This window comes from Rattus norvegicus, chromosome 2 (assembly GCF_021556685.1).
Source record: "Rattus norvegicus strain SHRSP/BbbUtx chromosome 2, alternate assembly SHRSP_T2T, whole genome shotgun sequence".
NCBI lineage: Eukaryota > Metazoa > Chordata > Mammalia > Rodentia > Muridae > Rattus > Rattus norvegicus.
The window spans coordinates 208,962,825-208,979,657 of NC_141535.1; the positions used below are offsets into that span (position 1 = coordinate 208,962,825).

General features: G+C 36.5%; 1 protein-coding gene across 1 annotated transcript in view; it reads left to right on the forward strand.

Moving 5' to 3' along the window:
- Dpyd (dihydropyrimidine dehydrogenase) overlaps nt 1-16,833 on the forward strand; it is an 864,105-nt gene that overhangs the window by 176,176 nt on the left and 671,096 nt on the right. The window contains 1 exon segment of the mRNA NM_031027.2: nt 7,797-7,884. Coding sequence (NP_112289.2) covers nt 7,797-7,884 — 88 coding nt within the window.

The window sequence follows — 16,833 nt, forward strand, 5'->3', positions numbered from 1 at the left end:
GTAGTGGCTTAGTCCCTGGAAGCTCTGGTTGCTTGACATTGTTGTACTTTTGGGGTCTCGAGCCCCTTCAAGCTCTTCCAGTTCTTTCTCTGATTCCTTCAACGGGGGACCTATTCTCAGCTCATTGGTTTGCTGCTGGCATTCGCCTCTGTATTTGCTGTATTCTGGCTGTGTCTCTCAGGAGCGATCTACATCCGGCTCCTGTCGGTCTGCACTTCTTTGCTTCATCCATCTTGTCCAATTGGGTGGCTGTATATGTATGGGCCACCTGTGGGGCAGGCTCTGAATGGGTGTTCCTTCAGTCTCTGTTTTAATCTTTGCCTCTCTCTTCCCTGCCAAGGGTATTCTTTTTCCTCATTTAAAGAAGGAGTGAAGCATTCACATTTTGATCATCCGTCTTGAGTTTCGTTTGTTCTAGGGATCTAGGGTAATTCAAGCATTTGGGCTAATAGCCACTTATCAATGAGTGCATACCATGTATGTCTTTCTGTGATTGGGTTAGCTCACTCAGGATGATATTTTCCAGTTCCAACCATTTGCCTACGAATTTCATAGACTCGTCAATTACTGACTGTTTAATAACCCCTGTAGAAAAGAGATAATGGTATACTAGTCTAGGCTGTAGACAAAGTCAAACTGGATAATAGTACCCAATCTAGAGTCCACAACTGTGGAGTCAGTCCTGTTAGGAATGTAGAAACATGACAAGTTGGCTGAGAAAGTCAGGAATGAAGACCCTGAGAGTTTCTTTCCCCACTCTCCCCATCACCAGATCCTGAAACCCCCAATCTGTTCCAAATTTCCTTTCTCACCCAGTTTCCTCCCTCCATATGCCTCTTACGGCTATTTTATTCTGCCTTTAAGTAAGAATCAAGCATCCTCACTTGGGAATTTCTTCTTGTTTAGTTTCCCTGGGTCAGTCAATAGTGTAGGTATCCTCTTCTTTAGAGTAATATACACTCATAAGTGAGTACATACTGCACATATCCTTTTGGGTCTGGTTTACCTCACTCAGAATGATATTCTCAAATTCTATCCATTTGCCTAAAAAATTAATGATATTTTTTTCATAGCTGAATACTATTCCATTATGTATAATGTACCACATTATCTTTACCCATTCTTCTGTTGTGGGACACCTAAGTTGTTTCCTGTCGAGCAACTGTCTTTGTGGGATGGTGGAACATCTTCTGGGTATAGGCCCAGGAGTGGTATAGCTAGATCTTAAGGTAGAATTACTCTTAGTTTATGGATAGTTCTTGGGGACTCTTATGGAAGAATTGGGGGAAGGATTGAGGACCCCAAGGTGATAGGAACATCAAAGGAAGACTAATAGTCTCAACTAACCTGTACCCTTGATGGCTCTCAGAGACTGAGACAGCAACAAAGAACATACATGCGCTGGACCTAGAGCCCCCACATATATGTAGGAGAAGTGCAGTTGAGTCTTCTTGTGGGTCTGCTAACAACCGGAGCAGGGCCATTTCTAAAGCTGTTGCCTGTTGGTGTTCCCCTGACTGTGCTATGTTATCTGGCCTCTGGATTCCATCTCGTGGAGGGATTCTTGAACCTCCCACCCAAACAGCAGTTTGGTCCTCCTCTAACATTTGTGCCATGATGGCTCCAATGACCATTTCTTCCAAGCAGGGTGTTACTGTAGCTCTCAGGATTTGAGACAGGCGAGCTTCGTGATTATTTTTATATTCCAGTCATATGTATAACTTCTAGTATTTTGAATGCTAGCCAGTAAGAGTGACTCTAAGTTGCCTAATGGTTTGATGTCTCCATATTCTATGCCATACCTATGTTGTGTCTTCTTCAGTAAGGTTTTATGACCAGGTTGTAAAGGATTACCAATAGCATTGGAAACAGCCTGTAGGTTTCTGTTTGTCTGTGCGACCTCATGGGCCAACGACTCAATAAGCTATACTGGGGGAAGAGAGGTGTTATTTGTCAGCATCTAATGTTTAATTGAGATTTTGTATACCCTATTGTTTTATGGCCCCATTTAAAGCCTTGATGTATGTATGTAATTTTGGAAGCTCCTACAGTAATAGGTTTTCATAGGGCATCTCTAAGGGCCATTAGAATTATTTATTCTTTCCCACATTGATTTATTTTAAACTATTGGTTCTGAGAAAAATTCACAGTTTTTATGTATTATAAAAAAGGAAAGGGAAATAATAAATTAAAGTTTATGATCAGGCTGATTGTCACTATCATTCACTAAATTGTTTGAGCATCAGTTTGGTGTGAATTGTAAACTCCTATAAATTCTCCTTTTTTGAATTGCTCATACCCAGTTTTATTTGAGTTCCTAATATGCAAATATTTAAAGTATGTTTGATGTTATTATAAATGTTTAAAATTTTAAAAATATGTTTGGCAGTAACTTTTATATGTAAATAGTTATTAAAAGACTAAAAACATGGAACTTAAGGGGCAGGTATAAAGACACAGTGATGCATAGCACCATTCAGTCTCAAGAGGAGAGCTCCTGTGTTGCTTTAATGTATTTTGTTTTGTTCTGTTTGGCTGTCATTTCTTGGAGGACTCCCTTTACTTGAGAAGAAATGGTGAGGTAATGGACCTGGAGAAGAGGGGGGTGAACAGGAGAGAAAATTCTGGTTTAGGTGTATTGTATGAGAGAAGAATATATTTTCAGTGAAAAAAAGAAGTTGTAAAAAATAAGTTATTTATTTGTGATGTTCCCATAGCTTTCAACTGGGTACCATGAGTATAGAAATGGGGCCAAAAGAATGTTAGAAACATTCAGTATCTGTGTTAGATATATCTTGGACAGAAAGATACATACTCCTCATCCGTGTGTGTGTGTGTGTGTATATATATATATATATGTATATGCATATATATACGTATATATATATGTGTGTGTGTGCATATACACATGTGTATGTGTATATAATATTTTTAAAGTAGAAATATTCCATCATCACTAAATAACACTAGCACATACATCTGTATAGAGATTACAGAGAGGAAGCCAAGACACATACTATCTACTGTGTATTGATTAATATTTTGTCCAAATGATGAACTAACACCAAAGATCTAAAAAAGGGTTAGTCAATGTACAAACATATTAGAATGTTTACATGAATACTCATTTGACCAATTATATCAGTATGAATTAACGTAGATTACAATAAAGCATTGATAGCTTCATTAAATCAAAGCTTAACAAAACTAATATAGCATATACTGTGTTCAACATTTTTCAGTAGATGTGTGTATATGTGTGTGCACATAAGTGAGTGAGAAACTGTAATTTAGCTTTTCAAGCAGACAGTTCTTTAAGAAGCATAATTTAAAATTCCAGCTGTTGTCAATGCTTATTAGTAGAAGGAAGTATCTTTTCTCCTAAAATGTGCGAAAAATAATTTGCTACTTGCTTATTTATTTTGAAGTAAAATGGCCCATACTCTTCATGTCTGCTTTCCCTGTAGAAAGATCTTAAATAAATATTTCTAGAATAGCTTTTTCCCTTAAGTAACAGAGTGGAAGTTTCCACGTGCCTTTTGAAAATCCCCATAATCACAAAAGATTAACATTTATTAAGCATTTCACATATTGCTTTTAATGAAATCACTTTTATGCTCTGTGCTAAGTATGAAAATGGAAAGTTTGTTGGTAGTTAAATTTATGATGTTTCACTACTTTTAAAGATAATCTAGTATACAAGCTTAGTATGGATTTAATTATCTGCAAATTAAAAATATTACATAATTATTTATCTCAACTAACTTTTGCCCCTTACTGTGAATTTAAAATAAACCTTATTATAACACAGTAACTGTGCAAGCCAAAGGGTTCTTCAATGACTGAAGATACAAACAACTGTAATTGAAATGTTACTTCTGAGGAACAATTTACTGAGCACTGTGGTTTACCATAATTGTTGACATATCCCCTGAAGTACTGTGTCTCTGATTCTTTTCCTGGCATCAATCATTTAAAGCAATTTAGGAAATAACATCTGGACACACATTTCTGCTATTTTATATACTTCATTTGTTTTCATCATTACGATTCAGAACCTTTCCGATTTGGTACAGTAAATATACTCTGTAATATCTATTATGGCATTGTCAGAGGATAATTTATTGTGAGATAGAAAAATAGGTCAACAATGATGTCACTTGATGATCCCCCCTCCCCACGTTTAATAAAACATCTCACCAGTATGCATTCCAGTACAGTGGTTGATATTTTATTAGGACTACCTGGCTATAGCAGTAGTGTAATTACTGAGCTGTCAGAGTGATAAGTGGGATTAATGGCAGCCTCATGCACTTTAGTCTGCAGAGCGCTTAGAGAATTGCAAGATGGTATTATTATCAGAGTCTGCCCATTCTGGCATATTCATGGCACCAAAAGAAAAAAAAAAGAATGCTACAATTCTGGTTTGCATTGCCCTGCCTCATTAACATCTGACATTTCCAACAGCTGTTATTTGTGAACTAGCTCAATAATAAAGGGAAAATTATTTGGTAAAGAGGCTTAATAACCACAACGAAAATCCTTACATTGTCAGTGCTGTTAAGCGAATCTGTTTATGTTGAATATAAGATTTCTCTGGAAGGACAGGAAGACATGCTGTATATTAATTCAGTTCATTCATATCTGCTAGGCTTATAAGATCATTTTTAGTCATGCATTATAAGTTGACTTGGTTGCTTCAAAGAAGAAATGCAGAAAAATTGGCTAGAGATAACTAGAATCTTTATGGTGTTATTTCTCTGGCTGTTTGGTACCTTTCCTTCCTTCCTTCCTTCCTTCCTTCCTTCCTTCCTTCCTTCCTTCCTCCCTTCCTTCCTTCCTCCTTCCTTCCTTCCTTCTTCCCTCCTTCCCTTCCTTCCCGTCCTTCCTCCCTCCCTCCCTCTCTCCCTCCCTCCCTCTTTTCTTTCCTCCCTTCATCCCTCCTTCTTTCCTTCTACACTTACCTGCCTGCCTGCCTCCCTGCCTTCTTCTCTTCCTTTCTTATTTTTCCTTAATGTGTGTGTGTCTATTGGTGTGTGTGTGTGTGTGTGTGTGTGTGTGTGTGTGTGTTTAGCATATATAAGAATATATCTTAATCAGTTATGAAATACATATCTTTAAACTGTTAATGTAATATCTAGATGAAAAACTATGGCAGAACTTTATTATTTTGCTAGTATTTCGACTGTGTTTATTGCTACTTAGTAGAAAGCCTTTCACTACACTATTAATGACCACCATATTTATCTACACAGCATTTCTCAGACCTTATTACCTTGCTTCAGGTTCAAGGACCACATTGGGTGAATGTTATTTTCATGTGGCGTCACTTTGTGATGTATGTAATAGGATGTACTTTTAAGCAATTATTTTTTTTTGTTACTGTTACTGTTGTTGTCGTCAGAGAAAGTGATTTATGGGAGAAATAGCATTCTGAATGCATAAGTATGAGAGCATAAAAATCCAGCACAGTGACAGATGTGAATCTAACAATGGCATTCAGAGCAATGACAGGGGAGAGGTTTAATGAGTACATTTCACAGAGGACAATTGGTTATGAAAAGCCTTCAGTACTCATTGTGAAATTTTTAATTTAGAGAGAAGGCTAAGGGCATAAGCCATAGAAAAGAGACCAGATTTAAAAACAAGATATTAATTAGGTTCTGAAAAATTGCTTCAGACAATGAAGAGGACGGCCATACATAGGAATGACAGGGAGACAGCTATTGTTTCCTTGAAAGTAATGAACTCAGGTCTTTACACTTGGATGTGGATAAAAATGAGGGGTTTTGTTCCCATGTCAATGAGTAATGCTGGGTTCATTTTTAAACAAATTCTTAGAGAATTTTGGTCTTCTAACACACACGGGAGTAGTATCCTCTCTGAAGTTGTGCCTCCGGCTTAATGTCTTTTTTACCCTCTCTTTGGATTATACTAAATCCCATAATGTTATCTGCCCTGCCATAGTCTTTCTTCTTCACACCTTGCCATGCACCATTTCCACTCTGGAGTCATTTTTTTTCTTTTCCCGTGCTTACAATCCAATATATATTTTCTTCATTGGCATCCACCCATCCTTCAGGTCCTCAATTAGTATTATTTGACCCAGCAAATCTTTTCTGAATGCCACTCAAGTATTACTAACCACCCATACACTCTCTTACAAGGTTCTATTTTGCTATGTCTTAAATTTATCCTGTTGAAACCTACATTGCTCTCCATATTTCTTGAGTTTCTTTTAGCTGTATATTAGGATCCCCTTGTTTATGTGCTCCATGTTTGCTGTTCATTTATGTAACTGTAATAAAATAACTGAAGCTGCATTATATTCAAATGAAAGACATTGATTTAGTTCAACATTTTGGAAGTTAAAATGCCAAATCACATGAAGCAGGTCATTGTGTGAGCCTTATTATCACATGCTACATGTGAGAGATACCATATATCAATAAAAGACTCAAAGAGAGCAAGGAAGGAGTCAGGTTTATCCTTTTATTTGGAACCTTCTACAAGAACTGCCATGACATGATCAATTCTTTCTGATACCAGTATCATAATGACTTATCTTCCCAGTAGACTATATTTGTTGAAGGTTTTATACTACCTTCCAGCTCTGTCTCTCTGAATACCAAACTCCTAACATATTAATACATGGTAAACAATCTCAATATATTGTACACGGAATTAGTAAATGTTTATTAAATGAGTGAGTAAATGAATACATGCAACATACACACACCACACACAGGCACACGCATGTACACATATACACACACATACACACACACACACACACTCACACACAGGTATAAATGAAGAATGGTGCAGTGTTTGTATCTGTATCAGTTCCACAATAACATTGTGGCATTATTGATTTCACACTGTGGTTATTAATATCACTTCAGAGCCCGGTAAATTTTACATCCCAGAAGCTCCAATCAGCTTCCCAAATGGGACTTAGGTAAACGAATCTCTAAGCATGTTTGTTGTTTTTGTCCCATGAGGAATATTCTGAGTTAAAAATGGGACGAGCATTTAGGTAGATAAAGGATCTCTGCGGAGCAGTGCCCCGGGCTAGGATAAGGTGTCTGTGTCTCTAAGCCCCTCACTCACCTGTCATTACATGAGGCCTGCTACTAGCAAGGTTGTTCTTGACCTTATTCATTTCCCTTAAGAGGAAGGGAGCTGGGGAAAATAAATGCTTTATTCTTGAAGGGAGTGCATCTGTGCTACTCTTTGAAACAGTTGCTACAGAACTAACTGGCTCAGTGAGTGGAGGGCATGCTGAAAGTCACTGGAGAAATAGAGTAGGAAAGGAAAGAGGGAAGAAGGGAGGTCCAGAACAGCAGGAACTTCATAAAGGGAAAATAACGGCACTATAACTGTTAAGATATTAAGATCTCTTTCAAATTTGCACAAAAATTGTGGTCTTTAAGACATACAGACTTTGTCATAATTATTGTGTATAGTGAACAGTATACTGGTAGATCAAAGGTATAAGGTTCCACAAGGGAGTGATTGATGGATCTTCAGAATGTACCTTTTAAAACTAGGAACAGCTCTGAGAGGACAGGAGGTTAAATGCTGGAGGCCACTATTCTACATATTTCAACAGGTATAAAAACGTAGACGACACAAGCTAAGTATTTACTGGGTCACTTTTAAAAATGCAGGGTTAAACGTTTAGATTTTGGTTGTGTTTATTAAATGTTAACTCTAAATTGGTATAAGATAACAAATGAAAGTTGCTGTCATTTTCTTTATCACTATGTTAACACAGTCATTCTCTTCCCTAGATGCTTGAAATGTGCAGATGCTCCCTGCCAGAAGAGTTGTCCCACGTCTCTTGACATTAAGTCATTCATCACAAGTATCGCCAACAAGGTGAGCTTAGGGTTCATGGGCGTGAATCATTGCACTCAGGAACTCACAGAAGATGAAGTTTCTTGTTCAAGACCTGCACAAGATAAAGCCAGTCAACATTCCATCGTGAGGGTGGCTCCCTTAGCTGAGAAGCTAGTTGATGGCTTCTGTGAGAGGAGAGTCAGTATTCTTTAAGACATTGACTGCTAATAGGTCAACTATGTTCTAGTGGATGGCCATATACCTCTGAGAATAGAGACAGGACAAATTAGAGTTGAAAGGCTAAAGAAAAGCAGGGGAGGACATGAATTTGGCCATGGGATGTGGTAGTTCTGAAAGTGATTAAGGAATTAGGAGGAATAGAAAGTGAATATGATCAAGCACGTTGTATGAATGTATGAACCTTCTGAAGAATTGATAAAAATACTACAGATGTTTTGAGATAATCAGGTTAGGTTGTAGGGGTATGACATTAACCTGTGTGGCCATATTTAGCAAGATTTGAAGTCCTAACAATTTAGGGTGGCTGCTTGATTATTAATCCAAAGAAAATAATGTACCTTGTCACTAACCTCTATGACGTTTTCCAAAGCTGTTGCCACGTGAATAATATTTCATAGGCATATGTCCTGTGGTATTGATATGAAATTGCTTAATGTGTCAAATCTTATAGAAGTTTTTCCATTTTTATTACTAATATTAATTATTGTCATTAATTAATGACATTGGAATTAATTAATTATTATTCATCAGTCCATGTCATTGTTGAGCGTGAAGATGCCCTTGCTGTACTTTGTCATCCTCATTATTATTACCATCATCTCCATCATCATTTGAATAAATATAGTGAAAGATAACTAGAAACACTTTTAAAAAGTTAATTGTAGTTTGTTTTGATTGATGCTGCATTCCATGTAACCCAGAAGAATTCTGCATGCAACATGTGTGAAATGAAGAGTTGCGAGCCCGCTTCCTTGGGGAAGTATTATTTTGCCTTAGTAAACAGGCACAATATCTAATGAAGAAAGGAAGTGGTAACAGACAAGTAGATTGTGACTACACTGTAAAAACCCATGAATAACATACTCTATGATTGGATCTTGATCCCTTAGTGACTCGAAAATCTGCATTGCATTTTCAAAGTAATTCTGGAAAGGGGTCTAGTTTTAAATATCACAGTATACAAGAACTTTGTTGTATGTATCAAATACTATCCCGTAGAATAGACATTATATCGTCTTCATTTAAAAAAAGGGAACTTACCAAAATGTACAAAGTTTGAAGTTTAAAATATTTTTTAAAACAAATAACAGAATTAACAGTATTCATCCCAGAAATAAAGAGATTGGTTGATGGCTATCGGTCTGGAAAACCATGCTAACTAAATTGTCTCTGTTCTGACCTGTCCTGGTAGTGTCTAAGTTAGCTTAATGGACACTCACTACTCACATAAGATCCGCACAGATTCACAGGAACAATGGCAAAAAAGAATACTGGTATTCTCTAAGAGGCTTATATGAAATTTTAGAGATATGTAAATCATTACCTTTTTGTTGTGGTTAAAATACCTTCCGTATGTGGCTAGAGTGAAGACTCGGTGGTTAAGAGTATTTACTGCATTTGTAGAGGACCAGGATTAATTTTCCTGAATCAAAATTGTAGCTCAGAAGCATGAATAGTTCCAATTCTAGGTTATCGGCCATACTTTTCTGAACTGGGCAGGTTTGGGCATAGATGAGGTTCAGATACTTATGACAAAAATACAAGTAAATATTAGTCAGTAACAATAACAAACCCAAACCTCTTTCCATTTTCGTAATTTATCCGGATGCTGGTGTTCATTCAAACGTATTTACATATTAATTTAAATATTCAAGATTTACCCTTTATCAAGCATCACTTGTAACAATTATGAAAGCTCAAATGTTAATTTTCTTCAACCCTTGAAGGGTCTTGGATGTATATTGACAGTGCACACTGTAGACCACCACATCCAGCTCTGCCCGTGGACTTCAACACAGGACGGAGTTCACTTCAGGGTGAGAGGGTAATTGAATCCCTGACTCAGTGAGCCATGAGCCTCTTTGGGAAAAAGATGTCGCGGATGTTGTATTGTACTAGGGCTTGTGTGATTCACCAGAGGTTACACCAATGCCTCCATTCTTTATTTTCTTACAAACTGGATTACAAGTCTGGTTTCGAAAGCTACACTCGGTTCTATTGTCCCTCCACAGCCAGCTTTTCTGTTTCTCCAGCGCAGGCCTTTGTTTGCAGTTGTCTCTCTCCATCGGAAGTATGTGTTTCAGAGTCCTCAAACTGTGAACACTGGGATATTTCTGGATAGTTTTTCCTTTTGAGAAACTCTACTTTATCTAAGAGTGCATAAAACCAATCTATAAACATACCAGGAAAAAGGTCTGCAAAAGTGTTCGTTTCATGATCCTGTCTTTTGCATAGAAATCATTTGTTCTCTTTGAAACTATTGTGTTAGATGATAAAAATATTGATTTCTCCCTCCTCCTTTGCAAACTTTTGTAGACTTATGTAGCTGTTAATTACAGACAAACTTAATGATGCACATAAGTGAGATAAAAGAGTCACAGAATGATTCAGTATAAGGTAAAAATCAATTTTTTGTGTGTCTGAGAGACGGCTCAGTGTGTAATGCACTTGTCCAAGCATGAGGACCTGAGTTTGAATCCAAGATCACTCAGAAAGTTGTAAATAAATTCCATCTGCATTTCCAGTATTCCTACAGTGAGATAAATTCGAAACAGTTGAAGAATCCCTTGGAGCTCTTGGGCTGTTAGTCTGGTTCATTCAGAGGCAAATATAAAGGGCTCTGTAGCAAAGTAGAGCATCAGGACTCACACCCAAGATTGTCCTTTGGCATTTGACAAGAAAGCTGTGGCACCCCTCTGCACGTACATAAACATGTGTACGTGAGTGCACACACACACACACACACACACACACACACACACACACACACACACCCAAATTAGGGAAGTCTCATCTTTCTAGTAGAACTACTGGTATACTAGTGTTGTGAAGGCAACTGGCATAGAACTCAGAGGTGCACAGAAAATTTACACAGCAAATTTGCTGGCAATTACTATTAAAAGCAATAGTTCTATTTCTGGACAAAGTTCTCTTGGTATGCGTTTGCATATGTTTTAGATGTGTGTCATGTACGACCACAGAGTTGAGTGAGGGAAGCACATCATCTTCTGCGTTTGCATTTCATTTTCAACTGCAAAGTGGTTCATGCTCTCACAAACGACATGTTGATTATCTTTTATGGAATAATTAATGCAGACTAAAGCTGTAGTTGCATTACTTCTTTAATCAAAAATTGCCAGCTGCTCCATGGTGCCTAGAAAGTAATGTCTGAATACATGTCAGCAATTGAGACTTCTCCCATTTCTATACAAAACTAACTGGATATACTCAAAACGCCCAGAAATCCACAATTTATCCCTCAGTAATTTTCAAATATATAAATATTTTGTTTCCTGGACATTGAAAGAAACTTCATCAGCCGGCCAATGAAAAAGCAATGTACATACGCATACACACAAACACACACAAACACACACAGACACACATACATATAAAACAAATAGTTTACTACAGCAAAATTTATATAATATATAACATTATGTATGTATACAACAAAATTATGTAATATGTAACAATAATTGTATTATACATGTTTTATGTATAACAAAACAAATAAGAACTTTATGTTGACTCTCGAATTCCGTTGCCATTGTCTACAATTCTGAATATGCCATGTGCTTTATGTCAGTAGCTCTAAATTCTTGTGCCAGTTGCAACAACTGTTGGCCTACCAGGCAGTGGCATCTATAACTCATGGGTGCCTGCCCTCAAGGCATTTATCTTAAGGGTTCTTTTGTACAGAATGAAGTTCTTTAATTCACGTCAACTATTTTCTCTTACAAAGGACAGTATTTTGTTCATGTTAATTGTACTTTGAAACAATTGATATATTATAAATGGCATCTTCAGTTAATATTGTGTTAACTTTGTTCTCATTTTGTCTATTTATGTTTGCATTTTATCTCGGAGTTTTCATGTGGAATTGGCTTATGTCTCTTGACATTCTCCAAAATTATTTAGAAGGGTTGTGTTCTTACGGATTTTACTCTTTAACTGTTTTTATCATTCGTTAGTGTAAAAAGGAATAAATTGCCCATTGAATACAGGGTGGCAATTTTCTTCTTTTATTTTATAAAGTATGTTATTCCAGGGTCTTCTGTGACACAGATGTGTTCGGAAGGTTGAGTCAGTGTCACGTTAATGCTCGTTTTGAAGATAGTGTCCAGGCAAGGCTGTATTTTAAAGTCCACTTTATCAATGGGACTATATAGCTTTATTATGATTAATCAGTAAGCAATTTCTTTTATCATTTTTGGAATTACTTAATGTAGAGGTAAACCTCATTCAATATGAGATGATTTATCATTGGTTCTTTCATTCTTACCCTAAACCGTTACATATTAAAATTTCTTTTTTTTTTTTCATGGTTCCACGTGGAGAGGTTTAATGAGAGAAGAAGAGGAGAGGAGAGGAAAGGCCGGCCATGAGCACGTGGAGGGAAGGGGTGGGGGTAGAGAGAAAGGACAGGGAAGAGAGGAAGAGCAGGGAAGAGAAGAGAACAAAGAGCAAAATTTCTTAATATTAATGGGAATTTATTTTTGTGTATTCGTTTTTTCCTTACTCTTTTTTGGAGGGAGAGAATTACATTTTAATTTTCTTCATTTCTCTTTTGAATTATACTTCGAATTTCTTTACCAGTTTACTTTCTTAAAAGAGCCCATTGAGTTTTGAGCTACAATTGTTGTATCTATTGTTTCTAAGGCTTCCTTTAAATTTACTTATAATCTGCCAATGTTTATTCAATTTCTCAAGCTATACTGTACCAACTATAGGTAAAATATTTACTTTTCTACTCTATAATTCCACTTTCCAGAGCTGCTAAGAGTCTGTTTATACCATCTGTTCTTTCTACTCATATTCTTGAATGCCTAATGATATAATTTTTATTCTGTTTTTTATTTGAGCCTGTGACAAAACTCTTATGAAGACCCTTGTTAATATGTGTTTTTATACAAAAGCTTTGTATTTGCTTTGAATGAGAAGTAACTTCTCATCCAGTTTTCTTGGAGCACCTCAAAATACATTTCTTTTTGTCAGTATTTTTTAATTCAAGCATGATCTGAGGATTAAGCCAAAAATATTCATATGTTATATATATAATAATTTAGTAAACATTTTAAAAAGTTTCTGAATAAGTAAACATGCATTTATGAGATGTTTGATATACTTATCTCAGAATTAATAGTCATTGATAGAAATCTTTTATTTTTTATTTTTATTAGCCATTAATTTGTTTATATATTATCCCCCTGCCGGCTGGTCTTCCCTCCAGGAAGCCCCACCACCTCATCCTGCTCCTTTTTTCCTCTAAGAGGATGGTTCTTTAACCACTCACCCACTCGCACCTCCTCCTCTAGCATCCATGTTCTCCGGGGCACCAAGTCTTCACAACACCAAGTGCCTTCCCTCTTACTGATGCCAGATGAGGCAGTCCTTCGCTACATATGCAGTGACAGTCATGAATCCACCCAAGTATACGCTGGTTGGTGATTTAGTCCCTGGTAGTTCTGAGGGATGTGGTTAATTGATACTATTGTTCTTCCTATGGTGTTGCAATCCTTCTCAGCTCCTTCAGCCCCTCCCCTAACTCTTTCTTTGGGGTTACTGGGCTCAGTTCAATGGTTGGCTGTGAGTAGCTGCATCTTTCTTAGTCCGATGGTGGCAGAGCTTCTCAGAGGACAACCATGCCAGTTTCCTATCTGCAAACACATCTTGGCATTAACAATAGTGTTGGGGTTTGCTCTCTGAACATGGGATGGATCCCAAGTTAGGGCCGTTTCTGGGTGACCTTTCTTTCAGCCTCTGTTCCATTTTTGTCTGTTCCTTTTCTTTAGATAGGTACAATTCTGAGTTAAAAATTTGTGGTGGTGGCTCCACCCTCCATTGGGTACCATGTCTACCTATTGGAGGTGTTCTCTTCTAGTTCTATCTCCCTGCTGTGGACATTTCGGCTAATGTCATCCCCATTGGGTACAGGGAACCTCACGCTTCATTTGCATCTGGGAACTATATTTTCTTTACATAAATAACTGCCCTTATAAATTCAAAATGAATTCTCCAAAATAGTCATATTCACATTATAATAGAATACTGATTTAAAATGATTAAGAAAATGCATGCACATCTTGGCTGAATATAATAACAATAATAAAGATTTTAACAGAGTCTCTCAAGATTAGTTAATTAAATGTATAAGTTCTACACATTGAATCTGATATTGTAGAATAATAATTTTACTAATTTAAAAAATGAAAGAGTGAAATATAATTTTGCAAATCACTGATCATACTATGTTGTGTTCAGAAGATCAATGGACCATGCCAATTGAGTCATTGGTGCTTACCTAATCTATTCTGTTTTGTTTTGAGATTGTGAATGATAGCATTTTATTTCTGACAAAGATTAGTATAATTTATGCTTTTCTCCAGACTTTGTTTACCTGAGTGTATTGGTGTCAGATACTCTGTTATTTAAAGAAAGTGTTAGCCAAATATAAATAACAAGCTGCAAACCACACAGGATCTTCAAATAATTCAGTTTAAGAAAACAGTAATTTTCATTGTATAGCTTAGGTCAATCTGTTAATAACAGATTTTTCAAATATATATATATATATATATATATATATATATATATATATATATATGGTGTAGGTATATGCATGTAAGAGCAGTCACCATTGAAATCAGAAGACAGCATTGCATTTCCCATGCAGGTGAAGTTACAGGCAGCTGTGAACGTACCAGTATGGGTACTGGGAACTAAATTTAAGTCTTCTGTAAGAGCAGTGTCTGTTCATAGCCCTGGAGTCCTCTCTCCAGTCCTCCAACCAAGTTCTGCATTAACACAAAACAAAACCAAAACAACAGAAAACAGCATGATGACATTACCTGTGTTTCAACAAAGGTAAAAATAGTCTTCAAAATTGTTTATTAATTATTTTCAAAACTGACTAATAACGATATGCCAGTGTAAATTTAGTGTCACATTTTATCCTGTGGAAGTCCCAAGACAAAGGGAATTCTGTATTAAGGATGATTTAGGGTTTTTAATATTAAAAAGTTAAAAAGAACAGACTACAAACTAGGCCAAAGAATTTGCATTTAATTGACATAACTAATCATCATATTGTTTAAAAGGTGTATTTGTAATCATGCAAGGGTAAGTGAGTTTTTACTAATTGCATATCTGTTTGATAGTGTAAATAACTTTCAAGAATCCATGTACACTGTGCTTCTGTCTGATATATACTACATCATCTGAAGGAATAACGTATTCTTTGTAATTCAGTATTAACATAAAAAGGACTGCATAAAGAACATACTGCTATCACAACAAGATTGCATGAGTACTGATAACATCTTCAGTGTTGAGTAAATGCAGTATACAGTGAACCTCATGTTAAATGTATTTGGGGTTAGTTTTATGAAAAGTATTTTGATAAATTAAAGAAATTAAAATAAATTAGTACAATCAATACTAATTATATTTTTGAAAGCAGTGGTAGGTTTAAATTAATGTGCATGGAATGGAGAATATTCTTGAGAAATCTATTTGCATCCACTGTATAATAACACACTGTCGTACATATCACAGCATACTGTCACTTAAGAAATATCTCATGTTCTTGGCAATAAAGAGCCAACCCTCAAAAATAGTCTGACATTTTCTAAACATGGAAGAAAACAGTGGTGTGAAATGACAGTCTAGTTATAATTCCTTAAATAACCAGGTATGTGTTATATGGGATGGTTAAAAAATCACATATAGTGTTTAGAAGACTTCCTAGCTCATGGGACCCAGGAATACAGGAACATATCTGCATACATGATGCATATGTATGCATGCAGGGCACATTATGCACATGAATAGGCACAACAGTTGGTGTTCTAAATCCTGTCTCAGATTAGATGACTTGAAGTCAGATTAGTTGATCATTTTCTTACATTTGAAAGATAATTTTGCCATTAACATTTGTCATTTTGGGAATAATAAAATCATATGTCTACTCTTCATGAAAAGTTGTTTTAAGCAAAATTCAAGCAACTGCGACAACAAAACTCAGGTGTATTTTCTATTGTCTGCCAAACTTTGCTATTCGGTATACTTTGAATTAATTGGAAAATGTAATATTCAGTCACATTGATGAGGCAGCTTTAGGGTTTTGGATAGCATTATTTTTAGAATGTGGTACTATTTGTAATGATCTATCTAGTTAAAAATACTAGAAAACCAATCTAATGTTATTATTTGTGTATGTGTGATTGCATGTACTTTTAACAGCAATATAAATACATTTAAGGTGTAATGCTTTTTTCTTTTTTTATTACCTATATTTCTCTACTTACATTTCAAATGTTATTCCCTTTCTCGGTTTCCTGTCCATAAGCCTCCATTCCCTTCTGCACCCCCATATAGGCGTTCCCCCCACCCATCCCCCTTACTGCCCACCATATTCCCCTGCACTGGGGGTACAACCTTGGTAAGACCAAGGGCTTTCCCTTGAACTGGTGCCCCAACAAGGCTATTTTCTGCTACATATGCAGTTAGAGCCCTGGGTCAGTACACGTATAGTCTTTCCATAGTTGTTTAGTCCCTGGAAGCTCTGGTTGGTTGGGATTGTTGTTCTTATGGGGTTGCAAGCTCCTTCAGCTCTTTCAATCCTTCCTCTAGTTCCCCCCAAAGGGATCCTGTTCTCAGTTCAGTAGTTTGCTGCTAGCATTGACCACTGTATTGGACAGGCTCTGATGTGTCTCTCAGGAGAGATCTATATCCGGTCCCTTTCAG